The 13,173-nt window shown below is 40.1% G+C and overlaps 2 protein-coding genes across 2 annotated transcripts; both read left to right on the plus strand.

Annotated features, from left to right (window-relative positions):
- The first annotated feature begins 612 nt into the window (after positions 1-612).
- LOC123136527 (protein RGF1 INDUCIBLE TRANSCRIPTION FACTOR 1) lies at positions 613-2,720 on the plus strand. Its single transcript, XM_044555925.1, has 4 exons — positions 613-848; positions 927-1,181; positions 1,268-1,408; positions 2,116-2,720. Exons 1-4 carry the CDS (start codon positions 846-848, stop codon positions 2,428-2,430), a joined length of 714 nt encoding a protein of 237 aa, XP_044411860.1. The 5' UTR covers positions 613-845; the 3' UTR covers positions 2,431-2,720.
- Positions 2,721-8,280: 5,560 nt separating this feature from the next.
- LOC123136528 (BRAP2 RING ZnF UBP domain-containing protein 2) lies at positions 8,281-12,868 on the plus strand. Its single transcript, XM_044555927.1, has 12 exons — positions 8,281-8,567; positions 8,661-8,776; positions 9,020-9,128; positions 9,230-9,344; positions 10,104-10,201; positions 10,537-10,643; positions 10,810-11,056; positions 11,280-11,333; positions 11,458-11,604; positions 11,694-11,758; positions 12,097-12,151; positions 12,421-12,868. The coding sequence occupies exons 1-12, from the start codon at positions 8,385-8,387 to the stop codon at positions 12,580-12,582; spliced, it is 1,458 nt and encodes a 485-aa protein (XP_044411862.1). The 5' UTR covers positions 8,281-8,384; the 3' UTR covers positions 12,583-12,868.
- The last annotated feature ends 305 nt before the right edge of the window (positions 12,869-13,173 follow it).

The raw sequence follows: 13,173 nt of genomic DNA on the forward strand, positions 1-13,173 counted from the left end.
TTGAAGAAATAAATATTTCTTGTTTACAAGGAAAATTCAAGTGACTGAAATTTTACAAGAAACACTTACCGGCATCAATCAGGCTTACCATCTAACTGTGATGATCTGTTTTGTTTTGCATGGTATTTTCATATTTTCATAATTTCTCCAGAGAAGAGCCACCGTTGTAACTTATTAGTGCATACAGTAATTCAACCTGATACTTAAATTAAAAAATAGATCAAAAACTTATGTTCACGCAGGTACTTTACCTGTAGAAAACTCTAATCAATGTCATGCAATATAACATTCTATTGGAACTGCATTACTCATCCGGGGACGAACCTGACAAAACTATCATAATTAGTTGACTTTTTCTCTGAGAAGTAAAAGCCACTTTATGCTATAAATTGGAAATTCTAGGAGGATCAACTTTACCAATAAGAGTGCATTGGGCAACCCATACGAAATGATTTTGCAGCTCCTTTGAATGGGTAATTATATTTTGTGAAACAACTTTCCTTTTTGAAATATGACATTCTGGCACCTACAAGGCTACAACGGCAATTCAGGAACATGTTCTTAATATGATGCACAAAGTAACTACACATGCACATCACTACTCCTTCATAAAGCAAGGCTCATCGCATGATAGTTCCATATATTAAGGAGTCAAATGTCAAAAGCTCTAGCAATGCAAGTATATAATCCCCCTTCTTCTGGCTGGTCTAATCCTTCTTAGCCTACTAAACACACCATCTCTCATCCTTCACAAGCTACACGTACTCTCTTCATCAAAGCTCCCCACTCCCCTTCCAACAAAGAACACATAGAACACCAAAGGCTTTACACCGACATACATAATCATGGTGAGAATTCCCACTTTCTTCATGCTCCTCATTTAAGTTCATCTTTTAGTGATGCAAAGATCGTTTGGAGTTTTGCAGCATCAGCAGGCAATGTGGAAGCCAGCATGGTTAGAGGCCCTCAGCACAGAGAAGTTCTTTGTGGCATGCTCCTTCCATGAGCACGCCAAGAAGAACGAGAAGAACATATGCTGCCTTGACTGCTGCACCAGCATCTGCCCACACTGTGTGTCGACACACCGGGTACACCGGCTCCTGCAGGTCCGGCGATATGTCTACCACGACGTCGTTCGGCTGGAGGACCTTGAGAAGCTTATTGACTGTTCCGGTGTTCAGGTAATATGCATACAGTATGCATGTGAGTCTGATAATTGTTGTCTGAGATGCATGCATGCTCATAATTCTGTATCTACATGGTGCAGTCATACACGATTAACAGCTCTAAGGTCGTTTTCCTGAAGAAGAGACCACAGAATAGGCAATTTAAGGGGTCAGGGAATATTTGCACCTCCTGCGACAGGAGCCTTCAAGAGCCCTATTTCTACTGCTCTCTGGATTGCAAGGTGATTTAGTAGAACTCGCGATCTAGTGGTATTCCATGTGATTACATGCAATTTAATTCTGATGGCTGAGAAATAATGTAGTTATATTGAGTTGAATTATGATGACTAACAAGATAATACAATTATATTCAACTGAATTACGATGGCTGGTAGAATCACAGAATATAATTCATACTAAATGAGAGAAGCAGCACAATCTTGATCTAGTTTCTAAAAGGTACTCCCTCCATTTCATAATATAAGAGCGTTTTTGACTGGCGCAGTGGTAAAGCTGCTGCCTTGTGACCATGAGGTCACGGGTTCAAGTCCTGGAAACAGCCTCTTGCAGAAATGTAGGGAAAGGCTGCATACAATAGACCCAAAGTGGTCGGACCCTTCCCCAGACCCTGCGCAAGCGGGAGCTACATGCACTGGGGCTGCCCCCCTTTTTTTTTTGACACTACACCAGTGTCAAAAACGCTACAATAGCATCTGACCTCATTTTCTATGCAATATCCATATCAGAGTATTTAGCTACCTGAAGAATCTGATTGGAGAATCAGCTGGTAGAAGCACTATAAAGTAAAATATATATATATATGAAAATTAATGTTAGCATTTAGAAAATATGTTCAAATAGGCATTAAATGCATTTAAAGCGAACTGTCAATTTCTGGACATACATATGAAAACTACCTGTCAAGTTCACTCATATGCATCCTTTTCAGGTTGAGTACATATTACGGAAGAAGAAAGACTTGTCAGCATACTTGCGTCCATGCAAGACCTTGCAGCTTGGTCCTGACTTCTTCATTCCTCATGACGCTGATGATGAGACGACCCAATCAACACTTGTTGATGTTGATGAGCCTATGGGATCATCAGACTCCGATAATTTGAGCATACCATACACAAATTTTGTCCGGAAGAAGCGCAGCGGACCATATATCTGTGCACGATCTGCAAACCGGGTCTCTGATGATGACATGGCCACAAACATGAGCAGAAGGAAAGGGGTGCCTCAACGATCACCTTTGTGCTAATAAAAATAAAACACTAAATAGTCTTCTTTTTTTACTTCTTTGATGCTCTTTATCTCTTGGACTAAGCTGGTGCACTACTGACAGAATTTTGTCTTGATGGAACCATGTAATTTCAATGTACATCACCAGAGGCAATTGTACCCAAATTCTTCAGGTAGATGCACCAGTTCATATATATGTACGCCTTACCATGGTTCATATTATTCCTTTATCTATTAGTTTTTCTAATGTTGTTATTGATCAAATACCAAATGTACTCAACAATTTTTGTGTAGGTCATTAATTAAGATTTATACCTAATTATGCTAGCGATCATGTTATCACTCTCAATTCTTGACACACCTAGAACCATGGTAAAAAAATTGATATATGAGTTGAAGTATTCAATAGACTAGTCCTAAGAGTGTATTTTTGGCTAAGCAAGGAATAAGTTTACAATATTGCCTTACCTCCACAATCTGGATAAAGCAGAGGGGTTGTTTTGAAATGTAAGGCTCTTTTTTGGCAGCCATAGCTAAATTTAATAGGTAATAACCTGCCAAAAAGAACCATTCTGTTGTAATCATCATATCTACCACACAAGAAATCTACCGTAGATTTTTGTGGAATCATGGGCAGTTGCAGTTTTTCTTTTCAGTGAAATAGCAATTGACCTAAAATATTTCATGTAATGGAAAACATATAGTGGTTAAATATTGTATTATTTATAACCAATATAAGATCAACGAATTTTCTACAGAGTCTCATACTCTCATGTCAATCAACAATATTCTAAGCCCTGTTCTGAACACTAGCAATTATTACACAAAAAACACTAGGAAACAGATTTAGAGCTATGCATAGCAGATTTAGTAAAATGATTAGTCATGAAACAACAGCGACAAAGGACAAAATAATAGGAAAATATTTTGAGATTATCTTCTACTACCCTGATTTCAGAAATGAATTACTCTACTAATTTATTATCTTCTTTAAAATGAAAGCGCATGAAGCAATGTGGATCCATAACGAACATGCATTATAGATGCTAAAAATGGCATCCTACAGACGTTTTCTTATTGTAAAAAAAATGCAAGCCTAGTTGAAATATATTTTCATAGGCAATAGGTCTGTCAAACACAAAAAAAGATGCAATTGTCATTGCAAAAGAAAAGGTGCACCTGTACAGATCAAGAGACAGAAAGAGCAAGTTTCTCCTACCAAACAGAAGTTTGCACTGATGGATGATGGTTTACCTTCCGTTGCCCATTTCATGTCTGCAACGAAACGTCAGAAAAAAAAAGGGAACATACTTTCAACATTGTAGTAGTCTCATGCAATCAATCATATTGGTGCACAAAAAGACTGGTTCATCTTATTTGCTTACATATTCCTTTGCAAGGAAGGGTTAATAAATAAAAGTTACAAAAACTTTAAACCATTGGAAGTTGAGCAATTGCAGTTTAACTAATGAAGCCCTCAGTAATGCCTAGTCAGATCATCTCGAGATCAGAACGCGAGATCAATATTTTTTTCCAAGCACCTCGTGATATGATTCGGCGCATATAGCTGGAAAGCTCGGGAAGTGCACTCGTGCGCGTCATCTACTGAATATTATAAGCATACTAAGATAATCAAATGTCTACTTAAACAGTAAAATCTTTGTGATCCTCCAATGATGATGAATTATAAAAAAAAAAGGATTGGCCTAGTTACAGGTAAGGGGACTGACTCTCTCTCCTTGACTTTGACTGGAGCCAACCATATTATTTTCCTCGTATTTTCTGGAAGCACTTAAGATTTAACCACTTTAATTGCTTAGTACTTTCTATTGTGTTGTCTTGCCACAATACAGATGCATGAACCATCAAGTTTGGTTGTAGATCGCAAATTCATGCAAACTGGTAGGTTCAAAGTAAATAACACTTGGTGCCTGAGGTAACATGCAAGTTACAGAAGAACAAGTTCAGAAGTAATATTCAAATGTCAACTAAATGGTCATTGTCTTGTAGATGTCTGGTGATCCAGACGATTTGAACTGGCATTTAATGGGAAAAGAGCAGCAAGTAAGCAAATAAGTGACAGCTAGCCAATCACTAAGCTAGTTTAAGTTTCTTCAACCATTCTGATCGGATCAAATGGGTCGTATTCTCTTGTTTAAATCAGATTAGCTTCATATGAAATCATGTACTCAACAAGACAGTAGTTTAATTGTAAAAACAATAGAATGACAACACAATTAGCAAATAAAGTACTCTGTATGCGTAATTTGATCCACAAAACCACCAGTGGTTCCATTCGGTTCTTAACTTCTTATGATGGAAAAACATAAAGATTGATGGACAAAAGGAACTGGAACAACCACACGGTTGAGAAATTTGGAGGTAGAAACACGGTTGTGTTTAAAGGTTTAATAATCCTTCAAGAAGAAAGATGAAACTCAGTGTATGTGGCTTTTAACCACCAAAGTTTCACAAAGGCCGTGAATTCAACTTAACATAAGATGATGTGGAGTTGCAATTTAATCTGCCTGGCCGAAGTAGTAACCAAGGGCTCAGAATCAAGAGGCTTGCTCAAAAGTGTTGTCTTTTTTCTGGGTGCAAAGAAATTTGTCCCCTCTCTGACTTGAACCGAGCCATTGGATGACCAACTGGATGCTTCAGATCTCCTATATTAGGATGCAGCCGGACATTATGCAACCCCAATGGTTCAACATATAGAGGCAATGATAAATTCTCATTAACTAGAAGAAATTAATTTGTTTAAAAACCTCAACAGTTTCTCATTGACTTCCTCCATTGTTCCAAGATAAGATCCTTTTTGTATTGTCCGTACAACCTCCAGTTCCCAAATTTCACTTTGAATTCATGTGGGCAGAAACTGTTATGTATATTAGTATATAACATCACCATGGCAAGTAGATGAACTCCAAATTACAGGATAAGATCACCAATCCCTTGGTTACGTAGTTTATCATTTAAATTAGGAAGATATACTTTAGCTTGGGCCTTAAGGCAACCAAAGATAAGATTTATGGCTTATTACTTCAGATTGGACTGTTAGGCCTCTATAACGAAATAGAAGAGTCATTCTTCTATCCCCTTCCCCTACCTCTCTCCTAAACCCTAGTACACAGCAGAAACAATATTGTGATGTGGCTCTCTTCAAATTCGTAAACATTAATCCTCATCGACTGGAGCTCTTTGCATAGAGGTTGTGAAACCTAAAAACTAAACTGATAATTGTGTCCTATAATAAATTCTTTCCATAATCATCAGGGAGCACTGATAATATTTCTAGAACACGTTAAACGTTCATGTACCTTTGCATTGAAAGAAGGACGAACATTAGAGCATCGACTTGGTCAGTCCAAACACCAAGAATACACATTCTATTATGGCTTTATATTTATAAAGTCGGGCATGGGGCCTTTTCTCTAAATAAAAGAATACACATTCTATTCCTACCCCAGCCAGCAGATAACATGCAGGTCCTACAACACAATAATTACTGCCCAACTAGGGAGCCCACATATACTAGCATATAGGTGTTTAAAAGGTCAACCTAGTGTAATTTTTATTTAGATTAATTTATATATATGGCTTTCGATATACTTATATGTGGGTTTCGCAGGATGCCCGCTTGCATCCTTACGTCCAACAACCTGGACACTAAGAGGGCTAGCAAAAGCCATCTTCACAATTCATACTCCCTCCGTCCGGAAAAGCTTGTCCCTCAAATGGATGTATCTAGCACCAAGTTAGTGCTAGATACATCCACTTGAGGGACAAGCTTGGGCCAAGCTTTTTCGGACGGAGGGAGTTTCTGGTAAGTCAACCACACAAACTCATTGACTAAAAGCAGAGCTAATCACCTCACATAGTCAACTAGATTCACAAATAACAAATTTTTTGTTTCTGGGAATGCTCAGTCAACATGTTACTAATAACCAAATAGCAGAGGATCAGTTGAAACCAGATTTGTGAAGATCTCCAGGCATGTTGACTGCAACCTTGGTAGGTACATTATTGGTCCATAGTTTTGCGAATAGTAAAACAAGGTTGGTTGATTAGATTTCCCCTAATAACTGGCCTGACCATGTTCATATATTTAACAAATACAATTACTTGTCCTACCATTATTTCCAGGAAAAATATGGACTACACTCATTAACAACTCCTTTTTTTTGAAACAGGATCTCATTTACCATTTTGCATCACCATTTCCTCTAACAAAGAAGGTTTCCCAGAAAATATGCCTATATTTTTATGCGATTATCATGCACAAACACTCCAATCACTTCAAAGAGATTAGGACTTTAAGGTGAGCATGTAAGCTGAATGAAAGTTATGGCTATTGCTTTGATGCATCAATATTGAGAGCATGATAAGCCTCTGTACCTTGCTCGGTAAGCAACCAAGACTACAATATAAGCACACATCTTTTAATTCCACATCAGTTTAACTGTATATGTGGACATAAGTGGTCAATGTACTATCTACAGGATAAAATTAAACCAGAGAAGAATAGTATATAATTTAACATTTTAGCTAACACAGAATATAAACAGTAGGAAAAAAGTGAAAATTTACCTATCCCATAATGGGTGAACAGACATGCTTTTGCCCATGGACAAGCTTACTGTACTCTGAACGCCTGAATTTCATGCCTGAGTTGCTAGCCAGGTTGACACATGACGCCAAGCGAACAAGGAACTGATTTAACCAAAGCTTGCCCATGACAAACCAGCCATAGATTCCATCAAAGATTTGGCTTCCAATATTTATGCCATCGTGTAAAGTTGCACAATAGTACTGTGAATCCTGTGGCCTGTTTGGGTACACTTTAAGCTGATTGGATCTCTCAATCCCATCGAACAAACAGTGAAATTGAACTAAAATCCCTTCCAATCCAAAAGGTCAAATTGGACTATGGTGTATCCAAGTTAGCCCGAAGGGGATATATGCATCGGAAACTAAATCCACATCCTGACAGTGACAAAATAAGCCAATATAGAAGATGATGACAGAGTATGTTCTAAGTGAATTCTCCAGGAAACACGACAAGTGAGTAGTAAGTCCATATCTGTCAACTGAAATCATGTCTGCACCCCCAAAAAACAACATGCCATCGGTTCATTCTTATCCACTGCAACCAGCATAAGGTTCCACCGTGCCTTATTGCCATGGCCGGGTAAACTCAGAACTAGGCTCATCCTCTGAATTCTGAGAGCCCACACACATTTCACTCATCGGCCACACTAACAGGCATCGTAAGTTCATGAACAGAGTCCAGCACCTCATACCTAACAAAACTTAACACTGAGCACTCCACCATCTGTTGATCGCATGGGCGCCAAACCCTGGATAGCTGCGCTGCGCTGCGCTGTAACGCGAACAGCATTACGTCGACCACTTGGCGGGCAACCAACTATCCAGTGTCAGTAACGTAAATGCCGACCTTCCCAACCTTTCCGCCACAACCCGAAGCAACCGCAAGATGCACGCGAGGCCCGAGCAACAGGCGCAGTGGATTATGAACTTCTTTTTTATAGAGGCGATGTGCATTTCTACTTGGAAAATACTGGCCCTGTTCTCTGCGGCTTTGACTTACACAGGTGAGACAACAGCCGAAGCCGGAAAGAACTCGATTCTAGCCGCTCCCCCGACGCCAAGGTCCGCCGCCGGGCCAGCGGAGGCCCTCCCGGCGCTGCCTCCCCTCCCCCGCATCAGCTCGGTCGGCCTCCCCGTCCTCCACATTTTTTTCACCGTTCTACTTCGATTTTTTTTTTTTTTGAGAATGAGAATTCTCGCGCGATTGGTAAACTAAATCATGCACGCCATCGCTTTATCTAACTGCCAGGTTGGCCCCACCTGGTCGAGTAGGGGGAGGACTTGGGAGCAGTTGAGCCAGGAACTTTTCCGAATAACCCCTTCTTCCTCGTCGTTGCCCTAGGCTTCTGATCCTCTCCGGCCATGGCGAACGCCGGCGATCCCGCCTCCCTCCCCCCTTCCGCGTCTCCCTCCTCGTCCACGCGCGCGCTCGAGTCGGTCCCCTTCTCCTCCGGGAACCCCCGCATCGAGGAGACCCGCGGCGTCGTCCTCCTCCACCCCGACCCACCCGCCGCTGCCGCCGCCGCCTCGTCATCTCATCTTCCGGTAAGCCATCCCTGTTCTAGGGTTTTGTATTTTTGGCTGTTCGTGTATTGCGCGTTGTCACCTCTAACGCTCGCTCGCACGGCGTGTTTGTAGGCAGAGAGGAAGCCGCAGGTGTTCGTGCCTTCGGTGCCCAACCACATGACCTACGCGGACTTCTGCCGCTTCTGCGGCTCCTTCGTCCCCCACATGCTCGAGATGCGCATCGTCAGGTACCTCGCTTGTTCACCACTGCCTGCCTTCGCGCAGTTGCGTTGGCCCAAGGCCTCAATCGCCTAGCTTGGTCCAATCCGAGTGGTTCTGAACTTCTGATAGGTTCAGTTTCCTCGATCCCATCATTTGTTGTGCTGTATTAGACTTTTACCCTCAAAACTGGCCAACATTGCCTCTGATGGGGCTTGAGCTACTTTGATGCAAGCGCCGATTTGGAGTATTAATTGGAGCTCATAATGTAGGATTGATGGAGCGGAGGACCAGTATAGCGTTCTCATAAAGTTTGACACTCTGAGCTCCACCGATAGCTTCTACAAGCACTTCAATGGAAAGCAGTTCTCATCACTGGAGGTGCTGGTTTCTTTTCATTCTGTTGAATATATAATTGTTTTTTCTGCTGCTGTGATTAAATGTGTGCCATCGTGATTAATTGGAGATTGATGTGTTTGCAGGGTGATGTTTCTCATGTACGTTTTGTGGAAGACGTGCACTACACTCAATTGATCGAGCATGCGCATAGCTCGATTACGAGCTCAGCTGAGCAGCCTACCTGCCCAGTGTGTCTAGGTATGTGGATGTTTTGAATTAATCTAGCTATGTATTAGGAAATTGGAATACCACATTTTGTTTGTTGTCTGAAATAATTTTGTGCAGTTTTAGTTCTTTTAAAATGATTAGAATGTTTGCCTAACCATGTTTCTGAATTATGTCATAATTCACCTAATATGAGAAGGATACATGATTGCAGTGTGCTGATGTTAGGATGTAAACCACGTCATGGACCATAAAATAAATCTATGTCACATAAGTGAAGCCTGATTTTGAAGCATGTATCTTTGCCATCTCTATTCCTCTAATAAACTTAAGTCACGTTAAGTTTTCACCTAATGCTAGCGCTGTTGAATATTTAAACCCAATTTGATCTGTGCTGATATGCATTATTTTAGCTTGTTTGTGTCTTGTAACTGCTGTTAACCCCGGATGTTCAATTTTGTGATTCTCATGCATATACATTTAAAATGCAAGTATATGAGGTTAAGAAGGCAAGATGATCTCTTGCCTATGCTATGCTGTCGGCCTGTTGCCATATAGTTTTAAGCACTTTGGCATTGGGTGTCATATGCATCTTTACAACTGTTACATGTAAACTATCCACCACACCTTTTATGTTCAACTCATGATATAGAGGTGTTACTCCCTTAAGATTGCTCCATGCCTATTTATTAGCTTCGTAGAACATATGTTTTCTTACTATTTACCTAAGCCCAAGCAATAGGATTTTGAATTTATGTTGACTGTTGTTTATTCGTTTCTATTTTCAATCAGAGCGACTTGACCAAGATCCTGGAGGCATTCTTACTACAATATGCAACCATTCTTTCCACTGTTCATGCATATCAAAATGGACAGACTCTTCGTGCCCAGTAAGAGCTTAATATGATATATTTAGTTTTTGACTCTTACTATTTTATATTAGTTTACTAATTGGAATTATAATGTTTATATTATACTACTGTACTTGAAATTAACAACGGAATTATAAAGACCTAATGGTGCTATCAACACCTGAACTGATGGAAACTTTGCTTTGCCGAGTTGATAGCGTTTTGAAATAAAGCACTCAGCCACTCTGTTCCGTTCATCACTGTAGAATTTGGCCTTCCTCTGTTTTGTTTTCCCTTGGTCTAGGGAAGTCATGCAAGTTTTTTCCTATCAACGCAAATAGTCCCTTTCGCTTATGTTTGAAAGTATCACACAGGTTTGTAGGTATTGTCAGCAGCAACCTGAGAAATCAATGTGTTCTGTTTGTGGAACTTCGGAAAATCTTTGGATTTGTCTAATCTGTGGTAATGTTGGCTGTGGAAGGTAAAATATTTCCTGTTCATTCTGTAAGTTGCAAATGTTACTACTCCCTTCGTCCCAAAATTCTTGTCTTAGATTTGTCTAGATACAGATGTATTTAGACAAATTTAAGACAATTTTGGGACGGAGGGAGTAGTTAACTTATTAACTTTGATTGGTGCGGTCACAGGTACAAAGGTGGTCATGCTATTGAACACTGGAAAGAAACTGAACACTGCTATTCACTTGAATTAGAAACACAGAAGGTTTGGGATTATGCTGGTGACAACTATGTCCATCGTTTGATTCAGTCCAAAACAGATGGTAAACTGGTTGAGTACAATTGCTATGGTGGTCATGAAGCAGATGGTATCTGTTCAATATGCAGTGGTGATGCAGGAATGGATGAAGCTCTACTAAACAGTAAAGTTGAAGCTGTAATGTACTCCCTCCGTCCGGAAATACTTGTCATCATAATGAATAAAAGGGATGTATCTAGATGTATTTTAGTTCTAGATACATATCTTTTTATCCATTTTGATGACAAGTATTTTCGGACGGAGGGAGTACTAAGTAAATAATCTTTGATATTATTAGCTATACCACCCTGGTATGTTTGTGCGTATCTTCTTTTATGACTTTGCACTTCTCTTCTTTTAGATTGTTGAAGAGTACAATGATCTCCTCACGTCTCAGCTTGACAAACAAAGAAATGTAAGTTTGTATGTTTTTGTGGCTGCTCCCTTTATATTTATAAGACTACTACTTGCCATATTGTTGACATATAGTATTTGAGCGTTTAAGGTAAATTCTGACTTTCTTTCTGGTGCTAATGTAGTACTATGAGTCACTTCTGTCAGAAGTCAAAGAGGAGAATGAGAAAGAAATTTCTGCAGCCACTTCGAAAGCTGTGAGCATGATGAAACTCCAAAAGTTACAGGCAAAGCTTGATAAGTGCCTTGAAGAGAAAAGTTTTCTTGATGACGTGAGCACTATAGTATTTGTTGAAGCTAGTTCTAAATGTTAGAACTTAAAAATCAGTGATGTCGCATTACTCATAATTAACCTTTTCAGATCAATGCCAATCTTGTGAAAAATCAGGAGATGTGGAAAGAAAGGGTTCGGAAAGTTCAAGAAAGGTATCTTCTTCATTGCTTTTAGAATTATCACCAGAAAAATGGATGTACCTTCCATAGAGCTAAAGCTAATGCTCATGATATTAATATGGGATTGCAGTTGTGAAAGTTTCATGCACAGCACAGCTATACATGACAATTTTTTAAATTTTGTTCCATATATTCTCATGAGTGACTAAAAAAAAAACTAGTCATTCTATGAATTGTTTTTTATTTCACTTTTTGTGGCATTTTCTTGGGCCATTGCCCTAGCTGTTGAAATATCTAGATCATTAGGATTCAGAACATAGTTGTAGTTCCTATTTTACATTCGATCTGAAGTGGCTAGATTTTATTTTCAGGGAACAAGCTGCACTTAAATTGAAAGATGAGAAGATTGAGAAGCTGGAGGCGGAGGTTAGTATGTTAAAGTAACTGCTGTGTTGGTTCAAATAGTAACCTGTATCATGTTACGATACTGCATGTCATCTTTAAACAAAAAGTTAATAACTGAATTGGCTTGCAAAATGTGACAATACAATCAATGCATCTATCAGCCGATGTTTGGTTTGATGAACACACACATTACTATGCTGTTTACCGTACACACCATTTCTTTCTGTTTTTTAGAGTAGTATGCATAGTTGTTAGCCTACAGCTAACCCTTCCCCGTTGTCCTGTGACAGCTAAGAGATTTGATAGCCCATATCGAGTGCCAAAACGCTGTGGCAGCAGCTCCTGGATCAATCTCAAGTGATATACAAGGGGGCACAATTCTTCCTGGACCGTCTGCACCATCCTCGAGCAGCAGCCCTGTTCGCCCCACAAAGGACAGGAAGCGGAATTGAGATCTGCTTACCCTGACTAGATTTTTATGATTGACTTTAGACTGATAGGGTACATTCTTATCCCAAATCTCCACCCTTCGCTGCTCTGCTATTGGTTCTCAGGTCCATGTCCATTGGGCACTTATGAATTGACAGTTACCCGTTGCCCATGGTGGCATTTGGTGTGGAAATAGTCTCACTGATGAGGGGACCCGACGTTTGATTGGACATTTGCTCATGGGTTTTTTCATTGTCCATGATGTTGATAAAATATTTGTGTGGGAAGTCTCACTGAGGTTGTGATGAAGACGAAAGGTACTGGAGGATCCTCCGAAGCTACATAGTCGATATTTTCGATGTGATTTTGGAAGAACATGCACGACAAGCCAAATGATGTATGCACGCACGCGTACGTGCAGTGCGAATTGATTGTCGGTATCGTACGGTTGGACATTTCTAAATCAAATAGATGGCCTAGGTGACACATGTCTCGGCAGGTTTTCTTTTGACCAAAATTCACGGACGTGTCTAGTGGGCGGCTGGATGTCCACTAGTGCGATCGAGTGGCCGGCCAAAAAAGGTAAACCCCTGTCCCTCGCCGTACAAAAAAGG

The sequence above is a fragment of the Triticum aestivum genome, chromosome 6B (assembly GCF_018294505.1).
Source record: "Triticum aestivum cultivar Chinese Spring chromosome 6B, IWGSC CS RefSeq v2.1, whole genome shotgun sequence".
Taxonomy (NCBI): domain Eukaryota; kingdom Viridiplantae; phylum Streptophyta; class Magnoliopsida; order Poales; family Poaceae; genus Triticum; species Triticum aestivum.